The sequence below is a fragment of the Rhinichthys klamathensis genome, unplaced genomic scaffold (genome assembly GCF_029890125.1).
Source record: "Rhinichthys klamathensis goyatoka isolate OS25496 unplaced genomic scaffold, OSU_Roscu_1.1 h1tg000635l_1, whole genome shotgun sequence".
Lineage (NCBI taxonomy): Eukaryota > Metazoa > Chordata > Actinopteri > Cypriniformes > Leuciscidae > Rhinichthys > Rhinichthys klamathensis.
In genome coordinates, this window is record NW_026607081.1 from 93,713 (window position 1) to 119,711 (window position 25,999).

General features: G+C 35.5%; 1 protein-coding gene across 1 annotated transcript; it reads left to right on the forward strand.

The window, feature by feature from the left end:
- The first annotated feature begins 3,097 nt into the window (after nucleotides 1–3,097).
- On the forward strand, nucleotides 3,098–12,936 carry cltrn (collectrin, amino acid transport regulator). Its single transcript, XM_056241253.1, has 6 exons — nucleotides 3,098–3,226; nucleotides 5,134–5,192; nucleotides 5,316–5,410; nucleotides 8,898–9,014; nucleotides 10,531–10,725; nucleotides 12,480–12,936. The coding sequence occupies exons 1-6, from the start codon at nucleotides 3,163–3,165 to the stop codon at nucleotides 12,619–12,621; spliced, it is 672 nt and encodes a 223-aa protein (XP_056097228.1). The 5' UTR covers nucleotides 3,098–3,162; the 3' UTR covers nucleotides 12,622–12,936.
- Nucleotides 12,937–25,999: the final 13,063 nt, after the last annotated feature.

Sequence of the window (25,999 nt, forward strand, 5' to 3'; positions counted from 1 at the left end):
AAAAAAAAGTCACAGATATTTTGAATATTTTGGATGAATCAACTTTGTTGGTCTGTATTAATGACTTCCGTTAGAGTTTGAGAAGACTCCATTAGATCGGTACTGCCATCTTGTGTCGGGTAAGTGCACTCAGACTAATGGGGTGATAAATGATAATGAAATGGTAATGAAAGGTTGAGTTAGTTCATGAACTATCATCAACAGAACAGACACTTCACAGGCCACACAAGAAGAACTGAACCTGTCATAACCTCAGCCAGATTTTATTTCTAATAACACAACTGACTAAGTTCACACCGCAGTTTTTTGGATTGACAACCGCATTTACTTACAGGTGTGAGTCTCGAAATGTCCCGTTCACACAGCAACTTACAGTATCGCCTCGATTCGAATACTGTCTGAAAGCGTACTGAGGACTGAAATACATGCACGGCCGTATAGGCCTACTTCCCTCCACCTCGGGTCATCTTGGACTTTGCTCGAGTTAATGCATCCTCAGTCCCACTATAAAGGATGAGCTCTTGAGTGTTGACTGAAACTCTCACGTGAACAATAGTTCACTCAGTTAGCAAAGCGTGACATTTTATGACATTTACATGACAGACACTTATCTAACAACTTCTAAAGAGAGTCTCATATGACTTTATCCGGTTTGGAATTTGCTGAAGTGGAAAAAGTAATTGAAACGGCACCAAAATCCTATGAAGCACACAGCAGAATCCCATTTAAAAAAATCTAATTAAACCTCTGAAAATAAGATATATTTCCACGAGTTAGATGTTCTGTCTTGTTTTCAGATTTCTTGAATTAGGCATTGTTGTTTTTTTACCCTGTTGGCAGTATTGTTTCTTGTTTTAAGCATAAATGTAACAAAATTTAGTGAGTTTATGCTTAGAAAATTGCCACGGGCTATAAGAAAAAACATTGTTCAAGATATATTCTCTGAAAATCTAATATCTGATGCTATTTTGCTTATCAAATACATTTATCTTGTTGTAAGGTTGTTTATTTTATCTTATCTTAAGCAAATTATTTATTTTAGTGTTCTTACAGCAAGTTACAATATTTGCTTTTATCTAATATTCAAAGAGTATATATATACACCAACCTCAAACTTTTAAATGGTGTGTGTTAGAGTTTTAGAAAGTTTTTTTTTTTTTAAGCAAGTCTCTTATGCTCACCAAGGCTGCATTTATTTAAACAAAATCCAGTTAAAAACAGTATAATATTGTGTGGGAAAGTATTTCAATTCAAAATAAAATATATTCAAATAGAAAACAGATAAAAAGTAATTTATTCCAGTGATCAAATCTGAATTTTCAGCATCATTACTCCAGTCTTCAGTGTCGCATGATCCTTCAGAAATCATTCTAATATGCTATATACTATTATCGATCGAAAACAACAATATGATACTTCAAGTTCAAAAGAACAGCATTTATTTGACAGAAATTTAAGCCTAAAATTGTCCTTACTGTTCCTTTTTATCAGCCGAATAAAAGTAGTCATTTATTTTTCTTTTAAATACCGAGCCTAAAATATACACTACTGTTCAAAAGTTTGGGGTCAGTGAGAATTTTATTTTTATTTTTTGGAGGAAAGAAATCAATACTTTTATTTATCAAGGAATAATTAATTTGATCGAAAGTGACAGTAAAGACATTTATAATGTTACAAAAGTCTTTTGAACTTCCAATTCATCAAAGAATCCTAAAAAAAAAAAAAAAAAAAAAACTGTACAACTGACAGACCAACAACTGTTTCAACATTGATAATAATAATAAATGTTTCTTGAGCATCAAATCCTCATATTATACTGATTTGTGAAGGATCATTTGACACTGAAGACACTGACACTGGTGATGCTGAAAATTCAGCTTTGATCACAGGAATAAATTACACTTTACTATATATTCACACAGAAAACAGCTGATTTACACTGGAATAATATTTAACACTATAACTGATTTTTGTTGTATTTTTAATCAAATAAGCGCAGCCATGGTTAGCAGAAGAGAATTCTTTTAAAAGTATTTAAAATCGTACCGACCCCAAACTTTTGAACGGTAGTGTATATAATGGCACTTGAAGTGTGACAATAAATGAGTAAACCTGGTCTCTTTATTAGGTGACAAATTAACTGACTGAATGTTTCCTCATCTCGCAGTGTCAGAGGATTGGTTAACCATCAAACTTGTTTCTTGTCTGACGTGTCTTTTCCTGGTCTTGAAAAGCTTTCAAGGAAAGATGCGGAAGAAGTGGTTTGATTCAATCATCAGGGGTTCACAGAAAGAACAGCCTTCATCTGAGAACTGATTTCCCTTTAAACAATGCTGGGTTGTTTTAACCCAAATTTGGGTCAAATATGGACAAACCCAAATGTTGGGTTAAAAACGTAATTTAAAATTTTAACCCAACTTCAACTTTCACCTGTACATTTTTTAATTACATTTTTAACCCAACATTTGGGTTTGTCCATATTTGACCCAAATTTGGGTTGAAACAACCCAGCATCAGACACGCCCCATGCCTGACCCACGTTCGTGAGTACGCCGTCACTCTGAAGTGCAGTTACCGACGGCGTACTCGGAAACGCATCATAAAAACAAAACAACGCAACTTTACACAACAGAAGAAAGTCAGAAGTCAAAATGACGTTCAGATTCATATTGATATCACACACGGCACCGCTGTAAACAGCCTGTGTTTACATATAGAGACGAGAAGACAGGCATAACAGAAGAAAAAACAGCGCAGGGATGAAAACAACGCAGGTCAGCGCAGACGCATCTGTTGTTATGAATATGATGAAGAGAAATCATACGCGTTAACGTTCATATGCACTCACAGACCTGAGAGCAAACAGAACAGCTGTTTACACACTCCCATTATAATTTCACAGCAGAAACAACCCGAGCCAGCCAAGCAAGCAGCAATCCTTTTACATGTACATTTATGTTCTCGGCTGACAGTTTTTAGACTATGTGAATATATGGTGTTTGTTCTCTCTCTCTCTCTCTCTCTCTGGAGGAAGGTCTAGTCATTGCTTAACCATTAAGCGGCTCCGTCCAGCCCTTTGTATCTCATGTTCTGAGCGGTTTATAATCTCTTGAGCGCTGAATTCAGTGGCGTATGTGTTAAAGCTCATCCAAATATCCAGAGATGCGCATCGCAGTTCTTCTCCTGATACTCCTGCCGCCCACGGCAGCCAAAGATCTGTGTAAAGGTAAAACATCTCAAGTGGAGTTGTGTGAGAAACTGTGTCTGTTTGAGTGAATTGTTTTCCTGTGATCTTTGTGCCTGCCGAGGGTTGGTCATCTGTTCTCAGTTCAGACTAACAGTCATGTTTAATCTCGCAGTCTTTTTTCAAAGTGGAAAGAAAACCTGGAGCACTCTTTGAGCCGTTTGAGGAGCTGAGTAGTAGTGCTAAAGATTAATATGCTAAAGATAGAGATTAAATGCAGGCTAAAAACACACCTGTTCTCTATAGCTTTCAACACTGAATAAGCAGGTTACATTGGCCGTCCCACTACTTTGTTCTATGTTCTATTGTATTTATTATTTTGTTATTTTATTCTGATTAACTGATTCCATATGTACAGCACTTTGGTCAGCAGAAGTTGTTTTAAATGTGCTTTATAAATAAATTTGACTTTGACTTTGACTAATATACTAGAAAATTCATCTAGTTACAATTGAGAATTTACAGATAATAATGTCTTTCTTTTTCAGTTTAATTAATAAACTGGAGGATCTTAAAAAACTTTTTTTTTTATAATTTTATATTTCATGTAGGGCAACACAATATATCGAAATATCATAAATGTGAATATCCTACTCGCGTCGGTTATGATCAAATCAAAGAGAAAATCACTCGCTGCTCTTGACTGAATAACTTTTATAGCTTTAAGTCTTAATAAGTGTTTATTTAATTCATACAGGGAAGTTTTATTTTTACATTTGATGATTCAATTTCTGTTTTGCACATTATTGTAACGCATATTGCATTATTTAACGAGTTATAGCACTTTTCTTCAATGTCTTGCTGCCCTATTTACAAGCACACTTTTCCACACTTCTCATTGTAAAAATCTCATTATAATAGTTTTTGGGAAAACATCTCATTGTTACTGCAATGCAAAAAAAAAAAAAATTATATATGATTTGAATTGCAAGTATTTTGTACTGCCTTTTTAAATGTAATGTATTTACATTTTATGTAATAAAACACTTAAAAAAATACTTATTTACAAAAAAATATAAAAAGTAAAATCTCTCTAATTTTACAGAAAATGTCCTTTATTGTCATTTAATCAATGTTATTTTATTATAGTTTTTATTAATATTTTAATTAGAATTATTTTTTTTATATATATTTTCTGTTTTCACTTTGCTTTTATTGTTTTGTTGTGTTCAATTTTGTTATTTTATTAGGTTTTTAAAATATGTCTATATAATATGAATTAATTAAATTGATTTATTAGTTATTTTAGTACTTCAAGTTACAATAAATGAGATGTTACCTTGTTTTATTTATTTATTTTTATTTTATTTGACTTAACATTTATTTTGTTTCAACAAAAATGTTGTTTATGAGTTCAGATTAAGTTAACAATAATAATCCTGCATTTAATTGACAAATCATAATGCCCCTAAAATAGGCTTCACTGTGTTTATACAAAACCTTTTTCGCTATTATTTTGTGATGTTTTTGAGATATTCGCCAGGAAAAGGCCAGGGAACTCAATTCAGGATACGTTTCAGGGAAAGAAGAAAGTGAAACTGTTCAGAGGGAGTGTGAAATTCCAGTGAAATGTCTTCAAGAGAGTTTAAATAAGGATAAAAAAGCATCGCTGCAGCATCTAAACATCCTAAACTTGATTATGCCACTTTGTTGTCTGACCAAAAATACAGACTCAGTTTCTTGTTTGGCATCTTATCTCATCCACTTGAGAAACCACTGAGAAATAAAGTGACGAATCAATTCCCAAACGAGGATCTTTTAGGAGGACGGTAAATAAGGACACACACTGCAGAAACCTTATCAGCCCACAAAGAACAGGAAGTACACGGGTCTACACAACAACAACACAAGATTATTTGTGAATAAACTCTCTGTCTCTCTCTCTGTAGACAGCATCGCTGGATTTAAAGTCAGACTCAGCATTAAGACGGCCCTCGGAGATAAAGCAGTAGGGTTTGGTTTTGTTTCACCTCTTTTCATTTAGTTTCATAATTTTATTCAGGCATATTGATCTCCTGTGCAGAATGTTAAATAATTAAACATTTTCTCTCTCTCTCTCTCTCTCTCTCAGTATGAGTGGAATAAGAGTGAGATGTTTCTCTTCCAATCTACTCTGGCGTTTGCGATGAATCGCGCTAATAAATCTAATCAGGACACAAACTACAAGTGAGTAGACCGCCACTCGCCCACACACGACATGATGACACACTTAACACAAGATAATCAACGGCAAAACTGGTCAATCCATGGCTGTGTGTGCGATGACCACTTTGATTGTGATTGAAAACGTGAGCGGAATGGTTTGACCACAGCCGGTTAGTAAGAGTCATGTCTCTGTGTTAGTCATGCATGTGGGGGAGAGGGGCAGATTTTGTCATCGCTGTCAGGAGCAAATGTCCCGACAAGGCTATAAACCAGTCAACGGTTGCAACAGTGTGAAACATTGAGCTGCTAAAATGCAACATGGGTTGTTTAGACACAGACAGCCAATCGCAAGCTTCCTCGACGCTTGCTTCATTAAATATGCATGTGCTTTGCACGGCTGCAGACACTTTCAAATGCTGGGTGCACTTTTAGTACCTGAGGGAATCTGGTAGTGTTTCAGAGGACTTGAGACAACTAAAGTGAATTATTTGGCAACATTTCTAGATGGAAAAACAGTTATTAAATCTGGCCTGATTGCTGCATGCTGTACTTGTCCTGTCAATGTTATTAATCTCATAAATATTCAAATGAGAACATGCTTTCAGATGAAGCAAGTTTATATGAGTTTATATCGCTTTGCATTGCTTTCGTTGAGCTCCATTGCTTTGCATTGTTTTATGTTGTAACTTTGCATTACATTACATGTTACACAATGACAAAGGGGTTAACAATTTCAGATTAACTAAGATTATATAACGTTACATTGCTTTGCATTGTTTTGTGTAACGTGTATTTTTGTGTAAAAAATTACAGAGGTGTTTTCCATTTCAAGCATGAAATCTTAATATCCGTCAGTTTTGGAGCTGGTCTGCCGTTATGTTCTACGCACCGCTTATCAGCCATCGGCATCACTGGTAGAGTTTTCCTCTGGCTAACATCATTTCTTAGCACAAGGCAGTAATTTGTATCTATTGAGGAACATAGATCATGTACTGTTCCAGTCTAACGCGGTGTGTCCCCCAAGGCTCCAATCACGGCCCTCTCCTCTTTCCAATTTATGTGCCTCCCCTTCGGCAAATAATTTGACGGCACGGTCTCAGATTCCATTGCTACGCTGCTGACACGCAAATCTATATCAGCTTCCAGGCCAGACCAGCATTTCAACAGCCTTCCTTATCTTTCTTTCCAGTTACTTTTCTTTTTCTCACTTGAGTTAGGAATTTGAACAAACTCCTAACCCTAAGTAGCATACTTTGCCATGTTTCTCATCACACTCTGTTTGCCCTGGGATAATATGTCTATGATTTGTGCTCAGACCTATGATTTTCGCCTAGCGGGTTTAAAACAGGTGAAAATACTCCCATAGCAACAACACCTTTTGTACAGGCAAGGACCGCTCACATTGCTTCAAAAATGTATTATAAAATGCTAGTGAATTTAGTGAAATGAAGCGTTACGCTCAGTGTGATAGATTCGACCGAGTTATTTATATCACATATTATTCATTTGACAGATAATTCAAAGAAGCTTTCCAATTACATTTGTTAAGATTATATTAAGATTAGATAATTGATGTGCTTTAAAATGAAATCTGACAAAATATCACATATCAGGTAATGTTGCTGTCCGCTGGATATGCTTTTTCTCCGAATGAGGTTTGATGTGCAATGAGTAGATATCATTTTGTGTAATGACGGATTATTACCAAAGCCCAATGATCTAGCAGTAATTTTACACATTTAATAATAACAGTGATCATCTACAGGTGAAAAGAAAAATGCATGATGTTTTTTTAGGACTGTCCTGTTTTAGTGGATTAAATGTTTTTCCCCTTAATTCTATTCATGCAATTGAGCCGCTCTCAGTTGTAGGGAAAGCAAGACTGATTAATTTTGCGGGTGTAATTACGGGCCGATATAGATGCTAATGGGTCAAGGGAAATCAATTGCGGTTAACCTTTCCCAGCCAGATATCGGCCCCTAACGATTGTGAAATCTCACAGCTGAAGTGTTGCAGAGATGCTTGAGGCTTGTTTGTGAGAGAAGCGCAGTATTGATTGATGGCGGGACGCTGGATAGGGAGCGTGTGGTTCTTTTGCAGCATCATGTTACATTGATGAGACGCCTGCGTCTGCTTGATTCTTACTGGCTGCATCCAGTATACAACCCGGAAACTAAGTCTACTGACATTATTGTGATTTACTGATTTATTGGCAATTATTTTATTAATAACTATGCATCCTTAAAACGAGATACTTTTTTATTTATTTACTTGAGAAGCAAAACTGCATCAAATAATAAGACTTAAGAGAATATATACACTAACGTTCAAAATTTTGGGGTAAGAGCAGCATTTCTTTGAACAAAAATAATGTAATATATAAGCTGTATATTCAATTTAAATATATTTTAAAATGGAATTTATTCCTGTAATGCAAAGCTGAATTTTCAGCATCATTACTCCCATCTTCAGTGTCACATGATCCTTCAGAAATCATTCTAATATGATAATTTGATGCTCAAAAAACATTTCTGATAATCATAATCATCATTATATCATATTATGTTGAAATTGGCAAATAAATATTTTTTTAAGTATTTATTGACACATTTCCTTTTTAAGTAGGAAATTTGGGACATGTTAAAGGGCTCATCCTCATCCTCCAAAAAAAAAAAAAAAAAAAAAAAATGTATATATATATATCCAATAGGATTTAGCATCACAGTTATAGTAGATATTAGTAGAAGGGACAATCTTATTAGTAAGAGCATTTGATCAAATCAAAGTCTTTGATTTTTTCTTTGTTTTCCCAGACTGTACATTTTAAATGTAGAAAAGAAAAAATCCAAGGCACTCTTCTTCAAAATTATTTACAAAGCCTTTATTTACTGGCTATTTCATGATAGAAAATTAAAAGACATAAGGAGAAGCGACCCACGTGTAGCGGCGCAAACAGCCTTCTTCTGGGTAATAAACATGTACATTTGAAATGTTTGTGACTGCTAAAAGTTAACTTTGTCAACAATGTGTACACTAATTAGATTTAAAACATGAAAAAACAATTAGTTAACAAACAATTACGAAACAAAAGATTTAAAATATATTCTCTAAAAAAAGCCTTACGATCTCACACAATTTTACACTAGATGATTTAAATTAGACAAATTAGATTTAAAACATGAAAAAAAAATTTGTTAAGAAACATAGTTAATAAACATAAATTCAAAATGTATTCTAAAAAAAAAAGCTTTATTATCTCACACAATTTTTTCTTCTTATATCAATGACCAAAATGTTGTTGTTTTTTGCTGTGTAAGTGTATGTGTGTTTGTCTGAGGCTGTTTTATCATTTCCAGTGCATTTTCTATGCCCTCTATTACAAAAAAAATTTAATTTATTTTTTCCTGTACTGCAACCAAAATCACCACATAACAAACACCAGCCACACCATTAGCCTCACAAAAATAATGATTACATCTATTTTTCTCATTTAAATAATCTTTTCCAGTATTGCAAACATACTGGTGTGCAATGATACCCAAAGAGTGTCGTTCGTGTTCGTGGTGACATCGCCAGATGATCCAACCCAACTGATCCCCAAAGAACAAGTGGAGGAAGCAGTGAGGTGAGTCAATGCTGTGCTGCAGGTTATAGGGTTAGCCTTTATGTGCAGATAGCTCACTAACTGGTAGACTGCACATGGCCATCAACGTGACGGCTGTTTTAAAGGCACAATATGTAGGTTTTTTTCCGCCACAAGAGGGTGCAGTTTCCAACAATAACAAAGGCGTAGGTTGATGACGCAGTGATGAGCTGAATGATGGGACTTGCTGTCAAGCTGATGGATCTAATAATGTTTATAGATGAGTTCAAACATTCATGTTTTTAACATTACAGTGGTATGAAGCAGGTCGCGATTGCTAAAGAGACAGATATCACACGCGAGTCCCGCGGATATAAAGGAATAAGGACATTTAATTCTACTGAACTACCCGCAAGTGCTGACACAGGTCAGTTTATTAGACGAATTAAACATGTGAGGGAACGCAGCGCTGGTTCACTTGGTCTAACGTTACACTATCACACTAAACGGCATTTAAATGTGTGTTGAAAGTTATAATGTTATACTACGTGTTAGTTCGTTTGCTATACGAAACTAGCAGTGAGCTAGATCAACATTAGAATAACATACTGACCATATTCTAACATTTCATCATGTTGAGCTAACGTTATATAACATTGATTTGTTTTATGTACATTTGCTCACCTGTCTAATAAAGCTGTCAAGTCGTGACTCGTGAAGCTCTGTCGAGTCCAAGTTAGTCGCGGACGTGGAGCTCTCGGCATCTCAAAAACGCCACGCTGATATTGATCCTCATCTTAGTTCTCCTTGTTTGTCCTAAAGTCTGCTTGCCATGGTCTATGTTTGAAAGAAACAAGAACTTTGTGCCGCTAAACGTTATGCACTACGCAGTTGTCCGCGTCTGTCGCCATGGTTACGTCATGGCTATGGCAGTATGAACGGAAACCGAGGATAGCGCGGATATTGCGTCATTGACAGGCGACATTTTTTTCCGGGATGGCCACTTATTTAAAATTGGGATTTCTCTGAAATAAAAAATCTTTGGATACTTTTGGGATATTGTAAGTACCCAACTGCAGGAAATATATCACACTGTGCAAGTGATTTTTGGATATTTTATTACAAAATCTTACATATTGTACCTTTAAACACTTCAACTGAGTCGCCTTGCTGAATGCTTACTATCCTTGTGCGCTTAACTGTATTTAATGTGCACTTGTAGTGTATTTCAAATCTTAAACTGTTTTCGCAGATAATATAATATTTAATATTTTATGAATTAAACAGCTCATACTTTTTTTAAATAAACATGAAAGTATTTTCCAGTCATTTAAGACATTTCTCCTTATATAGAGCCTTTTTGGCATAAAGCGTTCTTTAAAGTCATGAACCCTAGGGTTTTAATTAGAACCTCATTGAACCTTTTTTTCCTAAGAGTGTATTGCAGCTAATGAATTCTTCACTTCTGTCTTGCAAAATCAGGTGGATAGGTCATCTAGACCTGTGAAGATTATCCTTTAGCTTGCCAGATTCCCTAACACGTGATTTATAATTCCAGGTTGAGTAAGCATCGCATAAACAGTGCGTTCCTGTTATCGGACATGACCCTGGAGTTCGTGGGAATCCCGCCGACGCTGGCGGCCCCGGTCACATACGACACTCCTCCATGGCTCATCGTGTTTGGTGTGGTCATAGGTGCTGTGGCTGTGGGGATCATGGCTTTACTGACGTCTACAGTTAGCAAAAGACGACGGTCAGTAATGTTCTTTTGGCAGACCATTTCATTTAAATTATTAACATCCATCTCAGGCGATCTGATCACAAGACAGACTGAGGTTTAACCACACATTTAATCTCCTGTGCCCACAAGTGATCACATTTTGTCTAAGCTTTTGTATAGGCGTGATTACATTACAGCAGAGCAAACTAAACTAAATGTTAAACTGTCCTTTCTCATATGTACTGTATAGAGCTTATGTAGCTCCGCCCCCTTTTCAGCGCTGCGCTCGTTGTGTTCTGGCTTCCAGTTTGTATTTCAACAGCATGGAGGTCAGATCTTACGGATTTATGAATGAACCGCTTGTCTTAAAATCTTTGCGGTCTACTGACATTTGTTATGACATCCGTTTCGAACATTACAATGCTCATGATAACTTTCATTAACTCTACAATGACTAAATCCACTTCACTAGCTAATTACTCTTCGACAGCAATGCAATAGTCCAGTCAAGTCAAATATATGTATATAGCGCTTTTCACAATACAGATTGTATCAAAGCTGCTTCACAGTATCAATCAAAACAACTTAACAGTGTTTGTTTGTTACTGGAAAAAGACATCCAAGTTTGGTAGAGCTGATCAGTGGTATGATGGGTCATTTAATTTGAATATCCCCAACTGAGCAAGCCAAAGGCAACAGTGGCAAGGAACCGAAAAAACTCCATCAAGTGACCCGATGGTGTCCTAAAACTCCATCAGATGACCCAATGGAGAAAGAAAACCTTGGGAGAACCCAGGCTCAGTCGGGGCCAGTTATCCTCTGGCGTTTATGAAGTAGAGGCCGAATTTACAGTAACTAGAATAGAAATATACAGAGCTACCGCAAAAACAAGTTTAAAGACAAAATTCTAAAGAATGTTCTCTGCCGCATAAGGTCTGTACAGTCCCCCCCCCCCAAAATATTTGGTTGCAGTTGTTCATTTCTGTTTCAACTCTACCATTCAAAAATTTGGGGTTGGTAAACTGTTTTAATGCGTCATGTTTAGGGGTGTGAAAATGTAAAGTCGATGATCCCTGTGTAAAACTGTTGGATGTCTTCAAGGCCCTGTTTACACCTGGTATTAAGATGCGTTTTGGTCGATCGGATCACAAGTAGACGAGGGAGACACATTCCCGTTTACACCTGGTGTTTTAATCCGTCTCTTTTGTCCACTTTCAACCACTTCTGTCCTGATTTATTCGAGGGGAGGGTCTTTGTTTGGGCTTTTTCAGATCTTTCAATCTAATGGACGAAATAAGCTTGCGCATTTTACATATGAACACGACCGGAGACGACGGAAAAACATTCGGAGAGCAACAGCTTTTATTTCTGTTCTGACAGCCGTAAGACCAGCAGAACGCTGTAAGTGTGTGTTAGAAATCCGGAATGGTGAGAGAACATTGTGTTTGGTACATTTTTCATCTTCAAACCAAACTTGGGTCTTTAGTCATGGTTTAAATCCGTCTGTCTAGCGCGTTTCCCATCATTTTTACCCATTAGGTCAGTAGGTGGAGAGCAGACGGTGTTTTGTGGCTGTTCGAACACATTCGACCACATGACCGTTTACACTACGAAAGCTCAAAACGTTTTAGACCCCGTTTACACCTGTCGTGTCGTCCACATGTGATCCGATCGACCGAAACACATCTTAATACCAGGTGTAAACAGGGCCTTAGATACTAACATACCTTGATGTTACCTTCCCTGTATTCTGATCTGACCTGTTTATGATGCTTTACCCACCACAGAGCCAAAGACAAAGCTGCTGGTTTTGCAGAAGAGGACGGCGGAATAGCCAAAGATAACGTAACCACACTTTCAAGCCTTAAAGGGAAAGATGGTGTCTATAATCACGCGTTCTCAAACGACGACCGCTTCACCCAGCTGTAGACACAGAGAAAAGTAAAGCCATTCAGTATCACATAACCTCTAAAATGCTTCAGATATCCCAAAGAATGATATTCATGTATTCACCTTTTTCCTACAACCCATGATGCTTTGCACAAATTATGGGAGTAACTTCCGTTAAACTGTAAACAATCAGCGAAAGATTCGCTCTATGAATGTAATAAGCATTTTCAAAAACTGGGTAAACTGAGATGACGTTATTCTACACACCCTTCAACCATTGAACAATAAAAGGACATTTAAAAGTGTAAAAGCATTAAGAAATTACTACAACAGACCATGAATAAATATCACTGTAGTAATATATGTCTGTATTATCTAACATGCGTTGCCTTAATCAAAAATGTTCATTAACTGGAACATTGACTGATAATTCAAATTGGCTTCCGTCATTGCGACAGACAATACATATTATATTGACCTGCTCTCGAAGCATTCCAGTAAACATTGCTAATACTAATTTAAGATTAGAAGGAAAAAGGGGAGACAATTACATTTGAAAGCATCCATGTGAAAACAAACCAGGAAAGAGACGTGAGGATTTGAGGAGAAACAATTCTTAGTGCGTTTCAGTGAATTATTAATGAGATATATCGTAAATTAAATCAGATCAGAGCAGATCATCAATGCGCAGTATATGTTATGCTTTTTCATTCTGTTACAGCGGAATATAAAGGAAAAAAAGAAAATAATCAGGAGGGGAAAAAATCCAGCGACTGTAAAAGAGTTCTTGACAGATATCCTTGTTATACCGTGTCACATTGAAGTCTGAAGACTTGAAGTCTGAAAATAGAACATGAAGGAAATTGTACAGCTCATTCAGTCAAACTGACGGATAAGGAGTATTTGTAGCGCAACCTTATGATCTGAAATGATTTGTTTCAGTCTTTTTGAGTGGAACTTCCCCAAACCGGAAGTGCCTCCCATAATCTAAAACACAGTTAGGGAAAAGGTGGATACTCAAGACTATCCTGGCCTGCACAGAAATACAATTATTTGAGACCAATTGTCTTTAAAGGTTATTTATTCTCTTGCAAGAAAAGGCCAACAGTCACACAGAGTGCCTGCAGAGTGTGAAAGAGAAGGGAGGTCATCCTTTCTTCTTTATAGTTGACTCCCTCTATGTCATCATGAACAACATGTCCCATAACTAACACATTGTTGCATCCCACTACTAATGTGTAAAAGGCCCTTTGTCTCAGTCATGCATTACTTTTTGTCAAGTCACGTATACAAGGTCATACACATACACACACAGATAAGGGTTAATAGTTCTTTGTCCCATCAATGTAGCCGAGAATCATGGGACTCCACATGCAATCCTCGTGCATTTTACTACCTTAATCGAATTACTATGAATATAAGAAAATGCACATAGAACATATTAAATTGCTTCCACACCAGCTACCAGAACGTTTTGCTAATGTTCCCATTAAGATATGAAAACATTATTTCTGAATGTTCCCTGAACGTTCAAAACGTCTAGTTTAAAAAAACAAAAACAATTCTTGGTTGTGTGAACGTTAAACAGTCCAGTTTATAATTGAGCAAACGTTATGGGAATATTACTTTTGAATGTTCTCTGGACGTTTTGAAATAAGTTTACAGACAAAAACGCTCCATGAACAATGTATAATTAATGTTTTCGTGGTAATGTTTTGCTGACGTCATTAAAGACCAGATACATTTGAATGAACATTCTATTAACGTTTGTTTGTTCTTCACTTTGAGAGAACCTTGCCGGAACGTTCTGGAACTTTGAATCTTGCGTTCTGAGTTCCAGGACGTTCCCTGTTAGCTGGGTGTTAAGTTTCAAGGCTGACAAATCAATATGCTAGTGTACTACTAAAAGCTGACAAACATTTTTAAAATCTATTTTTTTTGCAATATGTCCTGCCCGCAACGTCCAGTTAAAATAGAAAATAATTGAACCACAAAAAACAAAAACAAAAAAAACTGTGCTCATCAAAGCATTTTATGAGGTTTTTCATTTAGCTGACAATGCTACAGGGTAATCCATAGTAAACGCTGACGTCTGAATTATGCTCTCATCTGCCTGTTTATTCAGCAACATTGTTTAATGAATTATTAGACAGAATCAATAATTTATGAAAATATGATACGCTTCCACACAGTAACAGATTAGGCAATTTTCTAGTGTCAAAAACAAGCGTTTTTTTCCCCCTTACGATATGTGGGTTTGTGCATCCATCACACTTCAACTACTTTAATTGATTTGATCCTCCACTGAGTGAGAAAGAAGATTGAAGAATATTAAGAGAAGATCTCCCTGAGGAATATTAGATGTTGAACTTCTGAGAAGGTTTCTATCTTGAGATTTACGGCACGCTCTTCCACTAATTGGATCCTCCATCTTCAGGAGCCGCACGCCGGGCTACAGTCACAGGGAGATATTGGACCGATATCACAAGAAAGCTCATTATTGTATTGATGCCCTGTAAGAATACAGAGACCAATACAATAGATCATCACTAGAGTCCTACTGCCGAATTTAATAAGTTCTTCAGGTAGTGGTTAATGAACTCGGCTGCTGACTAAAAGGGCGAAGGTTCAAACCCAGAATTTGTCATAGCTAAACTTGTTTAATGTTGTCATTTTTACATTTGGATACACACTGAAGCATACAATATCTTTGTTTTGACAGCAATTAAAATGTAAATACTTGCATATAACTTTAGAAAAACAATGAAATATTTGGGGTTCATACAATATTGAATATATGGAATTCATAGACTTGTATTTATAATAAATCAAAGTATTTTTAATGCTGGTAAATTTATTTAACATCTCATTTTGTATTAAAACGGCTTTATTTTATGTTTTATGATTTTTTTTTTTAATGGTTAGACTGGTCACAATAGTTTGCTTTTGTCATAAAAATCAAGTGTTTCGCTTATATGTTATACTTGTAGAGCTTTAATGATGAATAACTTCCACCATATAAAGAGTGCAAATTACAATAATTTAATTACACATCCCATCTGGATTCATTTACGAATAAATTTACCATGAAAAAGATCTTTCTCTGACTAAGTCTCTCCATCATGTATGAGAATCCCACTATGTTTCTCCATATTGAATACCAGTATGCTTCTCCATCCATATTGAAGGTTTCCATCATGTCTTACATTTCTGTTTTTATGCATATGGCAGATGCTTTTATCCAAAGTGATTTACACTGATTTTTTATCAGCTGGGAATCGAACCTCGGCATTGCTCTCGCTCGCTCTAGTGTTGCATTTGCCCGTCTCTAAGGTTGTTCATATACAGTGCTGGGTAGCAACTGATTACATAATCAGATTACAAAATGTATATACTTGTAATTAGATGTTTAGACTCAATTAGATTCATAATCAGACTAAAGTTACATTTTAATTGATTTCATGATTACTTAATATTCACAAAATGGTAGTATATTATTCATAATTAATTGATTCTTTCCATTTTAAAACAGCCTATTGCAGAAAATTGAGAGGCATAAACAAACAAAATATTTAATCTTTTGTTTTATTTAGAAAAAATAAAATAATAGTTAAATACACTTTTTTTTTTCATTGCACATTTTTATGTTTTTAATAATTACTTTAGTTATTATTAATAATTATTTACTTACTTATTACCTTATTATTAACTTAGAAACTTCCTGCAGTTCCCTCTCCAAAACCCTGATGTAATGTAATGTTTAATGCACTTCCTGTTGTTGATAACAAATTTTCAAGATAATTCAAGATTCAAGATTATTATTTTTTGTATTTTATATCAAAATGGTACAAGATTATCCTATTTAAATCTATGTGATAAGCACGCTAGGTCAAAAGTAATCTAAAAAGTCATCAAAAAGTAGTCCGATTATGTTACGGAAAATGTGTAATGTAATAGATTATGTTACTAACTACAGTTTTCATCATGTAATTTTTATTCAATTTGTAAAAGTAATCTACCCAGAATTGTTCATATATAAATTGAATGTGTCAATGCTTTGATGTTGTACTTTTCCAGAGTTAAGAAAAATGCACAGGTAATATTCAGAATCTAGCGAGTTTGAAGGAGATGAAACCGCACAGAAAAATATTAAACTCCCATCGGAGCTGATGACTGGCAAGCACCACATCTGTCACTTCTAAAGATGCAGCTGGAATTTATGGTTTTTATTTTACGTGATTCACCTTCCTTGTATTCGGATCCCAATTTGTTTGTTGTTGCTGTTGCTCTTCTTTTTTTTTTTTCAATACATAGTTGACTTGTCAAGGCTTATGCAATCTCACATTCTGTTTTTGCTCTCTTTGATAAAACTATAAACACTGAACACAGAATTTTCTGGCATCCTAATGAATAACACCCTTTGATTGTTTTTCTTTTACATCCATACATAATGTATGCTTCCCATTGTACGTCTGCCAGAAGGATTGTGCTTGTGCATTTGCATTAATAATAGCATTTAAAGTGCTTTTAATTGACTGTGTCTAATCTAGTCGGCTAATCTTCTTTATGAAGCGTATCTCAGCCTAAAGCAGCGTGTGTTTGACATTTCCACCTCTGCTTTTGCGATAAGAACAATAACCTGTAAAATTGCCATTTACCTTTCTATTTTAAAAGCATATAATGGCTAAACTCACGTACAGTGTAATTTACAGCCTCGAACGGCATTTTAACATGAGAACAAGAATCGAAACAAGTTGATTGTGCTTATATTAAAGCAATAAGAGAGTTTTTCGAGTCAATTTCAAGAATGTCACAACCTTTTTTTAAAGATTTGACTGAGTTTAGATGGCACGCACACGTTAGTTCCACGGGGATGAGAACTATATTTGGTTACGCATTAACCTGGTGTTAAATCATTTTGCTATGAAACAACAGTTGCCACGCAGTAAGATCTCAAAGGTATCGGAGGTTACTATGGGATTTTAACGATGTAGCATCAAAGAAAAGTTAAGAAAATTGATGTCAAGTCATTTGAATATCACCATGGAAACAGTCAGTTCTAGAAATGATCACAGTGAAAAAGATGATATTTGAAAATATGGCTATAATAAGTGCATGCCAGTCACAGCACGTGTACACAATCGTTTAACCTCGAGTACAGCAGGGGACAAAGTTCTGTAGCCATTAGAACGCAGATGAGTTTGGGAAGATCTTTAACTATTATGAGTCATCAAATAAACATAAAATGAGGAGATATGTCGCTGAGTTCATAAACCATGACATTTGACGCTGCCGGTTAAACGGACTGAGCTGAAACAGATGTAATGTCATATATCTGCCCGGCGTTATGTGACCATTAAAACGATTTACCTGCTATTATGTCTGGCCTTTGAGCTGAAAAAAACAGATATGATCTCATATGGCTCCAAATATTAAATCTTTAAATATATATTTAGTCAGCTGGCATATGATTACACACCATTCTCAAATAATGGGATGCATCATTTTTTTATTATTATTTCCATTTTCTATATACCATTCAAAAGTTTAGATTTTTTCTTATGTTTACCAAGGCTGCATCAAAAATACAGTAAAATATTATTATAAAATAATATTACAATTTAAAAGAAATGTTTTCTATTTGAATATATTTTCAAATGTAATTTATTCCTGTGATCAAAGATGAATTTTCAGCATCATTACTTCAGTCTTCAGTGTCACATGATTCAGAAATCATTCTAATGATGATTTGCCGCTCAAGAAACATTTTTGATTATTATCAATGTTGAAAATAATTGTGCTGCTTCATAATTTTTTGGAAACTGTGATACAGTAGCATTCATTGGAATGATTTCTGAAGGATCATGTGACACTGAAGACTGGAGTAATGATGCTGAAAATTCAGCTTTGATCACAGGAATAAAGTATATTTTAAATTATAATAATATTTCACAATATTGCTGTTTTTACTGTATTTTAATCAAATAAATACAGCCTCGGTGAGCAGAAGAGACTTCTTTCAAAAACAATTAAAAAATCATAATTATGACAATGATGCTGTTTTTTTTAATATAATTTCTTATAATACATATTGTTGTAATGCATTATCTTTTTGTAATGTATTTTATTTTGCACCTTTAACTTGTATGATGCATTAAGAAACAATGCATTAAAGGGTTAGTTCACCCAAAAATTTAAATTCTGTCATTAATTACTCGCCCTCATGTCATTCCAAACCTGTAAGACCTCCGTTCATCTTCGAAACACAAATGAAGATATTTTGGATGAAATCCGATGGCTCAGGGCGGGCTCCATTGACAGCTATTTAATTAACAATTTGAAGGCCCAGAAAGGTAGGAAAGACATTGTTAAAATAGTCCATGTGACTACAGTGGTTAAACCTTGATTTTATGAAGCGACGAGAATACTTTTTGTGCACCACAAAACAAAATAACGACTTTATTCAACAATTTCTTCTCTTCCGTATCAGTCTCCGACGCGCGTTCACGAGAGCACCACATGCGTGACCTCGCGTGTGTCTTCCTCTGCTTGTAGGTCATATGTCAGACTTCATTCAAATGAAATATACACTACCGTTCAAAAGTTTGGGGTCGGTACGATTTTAAATACTTTTAAAAGAATTCTCTTCTGCTAACCATGGCTGCGCTTATTTGATTAAAAATACAACAAAAATCAGTTATAGTGTTAAATATTATTCCAGTGTAAATCAGCTGTTTTCTGTGTGAATATATAGTAAAGTGTAATTTATTCCTGTGATCAAAGCTGAATTTTCAGCATCACCAGTGTCAGTGTCTTCAGTGTCAAATGATCCTTCACAAATCAGTATAATATGAGGATTTGATGCTCAAGAAACATTTATTATTATTATCAATGTTGAAACAGTTGTTGGTCTGTCAGTTGTAGTTTTTTTTTTTTTTTTTTTTAGGATTCTTTGATGAATTGGAAGTTCAAAAGACTTTTGTAACATTATAAATGTCTTTACTGTCACTTTCGATCAAATTAATTATTCCTTAATAAATAAAAGTATTGATTTCTTTCCTCCAAAAAATAAAAATAAAATTCTCACTGACCCCAAACTTTTGAACGGTAGTGTATATCTGTAAAGTTTTTTAAAAAATCGAAAAGCCCAAAGAACTGTATCTCTGCTAAATGAATTTAGTTTGTGATGCCTTTTATTTTTAAGTTTCATATTTTTTGTTTCTTTTTGTTCAAATTATTGTTGTTTCAATTTATACTTGTGAAAATGTGTAAAAGAAATGTGTCAAGAACTTGCTATTGAATTCAGTAATTTTAAAAGTTCAATAAATATTTTTTTTTTAAAGAATGCTTGTAATGACCTACAAGCAGAGGAAGACACACGCATGTGGTGCTCTCGTGAACGCGCGTCGGAGACTGATACGGAAGAGAAGAAATTGTTGAATAAAGTCGTTATTTTGTTTTTGTGGTGCACAAAAAGTATTCTCGTCGCTTCATAAAATCAAGGTTTAACCACTGTAGTCACATGGACTATTTTAACGATGTCTTTCCTACCTTTCTGGGCCTTCAAATTGTTAATTAAATAGCTGTCAATGGAGCCCGCCCTGAGCCATCGGATTTCATCAAAAATATCTTCATTTGTGTTTCGAAGATGAACGAAGGTCTTACGGGTCTGGAATGACATGAGGGCGAGTAATTAATGACAGAATTTTCATTTTTGGGTGAACTAACCCTTTAAACTTGTATGTTTAACTAGGAACAGGTAAGCATTGTAATGTATTGTAGTTGTGTGTAACTAATGAAAGAGCCTCCTCAGACTCATCTCACTCCTGAAGATGAATGGGATGTTTTTGGGCAATATTGATTGTCATTAAAGTGCCATTATGGAGTCATTATATTCACTAACTCTTTTTGTTTTCTCATAAACTAGATTTCTAGCTGCAAGATACTGGCAGTTATTTTATAGTTCCATGATTTTTTAATTTCATAGAGAAGCTAATGAAGTTTAATGGCAGCTGTACTGAAATGATTTAAAACTGCATTTGAGCGGTGAAGATTCGTTTTGTCTTTATTTTTTATTTTATTAAGAGGCCTGGTGTTATTGTGTTTCTAGCTGTTAACTTACATTTAGCATTAAATTGACATGCGATTTGTTTTCCAACAAACTGTAGTGTAACTTGACAAGACTGTTTTTAACATCACATTTTAATTAAAGCCGAGCGAGCGTTTGTTCGGACATGAACTGATTCAACTGGCATTTTAGGTCTTCTTTTTTATACTGAAAGAATATGCTATTATAGATTAATATGTTTTATGAATGTAGTTTCTAGTTAGTGTAAACTAACCCTACCGTTAAAAGGTTTGAGGTCTGAAAGGTTTTCTTTTTAATGTTTTTGAAAGTCCAGTTCATTCCAATGAATCATTTTGATCGGACAGTCAATGTAAATGTAAAATGATTTCCTGATTTATGTCCCATTTAAGTTGTCTTTTTATAGCAAAGTATTTGCGGTTGTTCATTACTGTTTCGACTTGAGTTACACTACGCGGGGTTGGTAAAAAGTTTTGATGTTCTTGAAAGAAGTCTCTTCTTCTCACCAAGGCTGTGCTTATTTGATCAAAAATACAGAAAAGAATTAATATTTTGAAATATTATATTATAGTTTTCTATTTGAATATATTGTAAAATGTACTTTATTCCTGTGATCAAAGCTGAATTTTCAGCATCATTACTCCAGTCTTCAGTGTCACAAGATCCTTTAGAAATCACTCTAATATGATGATTTGGTATATTTCTTATTATTATCAATGTTAAAAACAGTTGTGCTGCTATATATTTTTGTGTAAATCTGGATTCTTTGATGAACAGAAAGTTCAAAAGAACAGCATTTATTTGAAATATATTTTTTTTGTAATATTTTCACATGTCTTTGCCATGTTTGCTCAATTTAATGCATGAAAAAGCCCCCAAACGTTTGAACAGTAGTGTATGTGCAAGTTTAATTCTGTCACCGTAATTGAGATTGTTCGTTCATTTGGACGTCGGTCGGTCGTTTCACACTTTCGTCCATCCAGCAGCACTGAAATGTAGTACAAAAAGAAGACAAAAAACATAAGACTCACTGAATCAGTGCATGTCCACACTAAGTGATTCACTAGACTGAATCGGTCATTACTGAACCCCAAAAGGATGTTTGATGCATAAACAGCAGCATGATTGTAAAGTGCTCAGTCCTCAACTGCACAAGCACCAGGAGCAGAGACAGCATCATTAATCGTGACTGGGGAGGCAGCCCAGACTCCTGTGAGGACCGGAAGATGAGGAGGCGTTGTACAGTCTGATGACAGCAGGCAGAAAAACATCCCAGGAGCACTTGGTGAAACACCTTGGTGAAATAAGCCAGTGGCTTGACATCATTTGACATCACTACAAATCTGCAGTGCCTGCTCAGAGCTAGATATCCCAGACCTGGCAAGACATCGTATTTATGCACTTAGAAATGTTCCAAAATTGGCCACGATATTGAAAAACCGTCAAATTCCTTATTCTTCAACTTCCATGTGGTGAACACTTCGATAAAGAATTGCAAAGGCATCATGGAATGTTCTTCACACTCTTATATAAGGACTCATCGCAACCTAATTTTCACCGAATAGAGTTCACGACGTTCTGTAGAGCTAAAAAAGTTCTTGATGTGACAATACAGCTTCTTTCGATCAGTATATTCGTGTCTGGGTTCTTTAGAGCACTGGTACTAGATGTTTTCTCAACTATTATAAATAAAGTTTCCAAAAGGGGGTGCCATAGAAAAACCATTTTGAATTTCAGTAAGAAGTTCACTTAAAAGAACCAAGTGTGTTAGTCACCAATTATGTTGACAATAATGGAATATTGCTAGCCTGGTTAAAACCAGACCATTCTCAGTTGTAACTGAGTCAAGCGTCATTGACAAATCATTTCCAGAGGGGCGTCACCAACGGACGTCGCGGATAGACCTTAACCCAATCAGAGCGGTGAAGGAGATGACGTATGCAGAGCGGCGGAGAAACATCTCCGAGTGTTGTTCTTTGCTCGGTTTTTAACAAAAAGGAAACGTTCAAATCGCTTAAAACAGACCCGATAGCTGATAGGAACGAGTGATGTTCGACGGCGGCATCCATCTTTGTAATGTAGGCTACAAAATCTGCTTCAAAATCCCAGCGCTGTCGTCATCGTGTGAAGCCCGCCCCAACGTTTCTGATTGGTGCCGCGATTTCGCCGGATTGGAAATGGGTTTGAATGAGCTCTTTGCCAGACTAACTTTCAGAGCAAATCTAAATTTGCCGGAAGTTGTCTGGGTTTTCCCAAGCTAGAATATTGCAGTATTCTCCATGAACAAATCAAGTCCCGCCCAACAATTTTTCTTGCTCAAAAGGCAGTTTCACTCTGATATGTGTCACAATAGAGAAGAAAAGACTATAGCAACTTTAATAATCTAAGCATCTTTGAGCTTTGAAAAGTTCCATCTATGTTAAAGACCCGTAAGAACCTTTATTTTTAAGAAGGTAGATCATAAAAAGGTTTTTACTCAAAAAAGAAACTCGGATAAGGCGAGCGACCCTTCTCACATATACAATTATAGATTGCTATCCTGATTGTGTCTCGAACATTTCTGATGTAATAAATCACAGCCACTGGCTGCCTCTTCTCACTTTAATTACAGATTAAGGGTAATTGAATTCCACCATCCATCATGAAAATTAGTTGCAGGCTTGCCGACCCCTTGCTGCCAGCTGACACAAGATAACTATTTAAATCATTAACAGATGATCATTTATCTTACTAGACTGTTGTTAAAACTTAGTCATATTCAATCATAGCACCTACCCTAAACTTTTTGTCATAATTTAAACATTCAGATGGATGGATTTTAGATCACAGTGCTGGAGAAGCACATCTTCTGAAAGAAGCATCCCTGAAGAAAGCTGTGGTAGATTAACATTTATTTAAATACTACGAGTTGTGATGAGTGACTTTTGAGGTCAATTGCAATTATCCAGATTCTTTTCACTTAGCAACCATGAAGACAGTGGTTTCCTTGTTTTGAAGGGATAAATGGATAAACACTAAATAAATAAATGTAGCAACCAGCGTAATTGGTGATTTAACAGTCTGTCTGTTGTTTTGGCATCTTTAGAAATAATTAAGCAAATGTTGTGTATTTCCCCAGGGAAACACAAATCTAAGAGTACAGCTCCAAAGTGATGAACTTCACTTTATGATTTTATAAACTTTTTAGATACTAGAAACTTTGTATAAGTCTGAGTGACTTTGTCCATGGGGATTGATTGGATGGTTGAGGATCCCTGTGGTGAAAATCAAGCTTTTAATGTTGTTTATATATCTATGTGGTGTTATTAATGCTTTGAGACAAACCATGTGTAAATTCATGTCAACACCATTGCTGAGTATTTTCTCCTTAAAACTGCAGTGAACAAAAGACAGTCTCAAAAACACGGTTTGAAATCGCTGGTGTTTCTGACGTCACAAACTACCTTGTAACCAATCAGGTCAACGTGTGATCGTCAATGAAAGGATCTCTGAGCCGCTGTGAGTGAGTGGAGGCGGGGCTCATTTGCATACTTATAAAACCGCACATACTAAATGAGGCAAGGGTGTAGAGATACATTCAAGCTATTTTAAAGGGATACTCCACCCAAAAATGAAAATTCTGTCATCATTTACTCACCCTCAAGTTGTTGCAAACCTGTATGAGAATTTTCATTTTTGGGTGGAGTATCCCTTTAAGGCATGAAGAATTTTTTTTCAAGGAAAAACGTTTAAAGAGCATATTGCAGGTTAAAAAAAAATCTAAATTAATATCTAACCTTGTATGAAAATACCATATGAAAAGGTAATGCAGGATTTAAAATGTTTTAAAACGACATAAGGGCACACATTTAGTAGATAAAGTGAGCGTTTCTTCGACTGCTCGTAAAACCCGTTTTTTTTTTTCAGCATCGCGTCATTTTACGTCACCAGAGGGAGGGAGCCTCAGTAGCGCAGATAGGTTTGTATTCAGTAGAGCGGGTAAATTTGCTTTTTTATACTCAGAATGACAATTTGGAATGTAAAGAACAACATATTATACAGTTATTTGTTTCATTAGGAAAATACCATGTACAAAAAAGGATTGGGCTTTTTTCACGTTTTATAAATGACTTCACATTATATGTACATCTTTTGGAACAAACAAACTAAAAACAAAAAAGCAATGAAAACATGTAATGCTTTGAAAGCACAGGATTTTATGTAAAACTTTTTTTTTTTTTTTTTTATTCCTGGCAGCTAATGTTAATGTGATATTGTGAATATGTAAAACCCTTTTGTTCTTGTGGCATCGAATTTAAAAAAAAAGTCAGTAAGAGCGGTCGTGAATCAGTGTTTTCGGTAGTTTTTATATTTTAATTTATCATCGTCATCATTGTAAATTATTGTGTTTGTGGAGGTTGCAAAAACTCCGGCCTGTCAGGACATCGAGTCAGGTTTCCTAACAAGAAAAGGGACGGTGCTGTCTATCGTGCCTGTGTGCGGTGTGTGCAGCTGTAGAGACAGGATTTCTCTTCCGCATCGGCTTCCAAAAACGCGATCGTGTGTAGCGTACACCAGATCTGAGGAACAAAAACGTGTATATCAGGAATAAAAATATCTATGTGTCTCTCGATGAGCTAAGTTATATTACGTAACGTTAGTCTGGACGGATATTAATGAGCATGACATACGCGCCTGATCAAAGCTTATATAGTTTATTCTGATAATGGTAAAATCTAATACTCCTAGATGACCAATAATAGCTTTGCTATTAACTGATACGATGGTAATAATCGATATACACCTCATTTTACCAAACAGAATGAACGATGCTCTGTTAACTCTATTACACTATTAATTAAAACTCACAGTGAACAGCATTAAATATAAAAACACATATGCCTTACCTTTTTGTTGCAGTGCAGTGTTTATTGCAGTGGTATAATGTTTTGCCGACAGCACTACAGTCCTCATTTTTTTATTGCTGCTTCCATTCTCCTGATTGCTATTATTTAATTTCTTCTTAAAAAAACATCCAGGGAAGATTGAATAGGCCTGTTCTTTTAATGTTTACTCAGTATCTGACAGCTAGGCTAATCAAAAATACGTGCGATTAAGTGATGCAATAAACTGCGGCTGCGCACACTCACTCCACACAAGTTTTTTTATAATAATACTTTTGCAATAATGTGTGTGTCCTCTGACCGTTGTTCTGTCTAACATTTAATCCTGGCCTGTCCCTGCTCTCTCAGCAGCATAGCAGGCTCATAATTGTAAGGCTGTCGTCCGTGGTCTGTCATACGAGTAAGTCCGAAATGCCATTGCGATCCATTGTTTTCCTGTTGTTTGAAT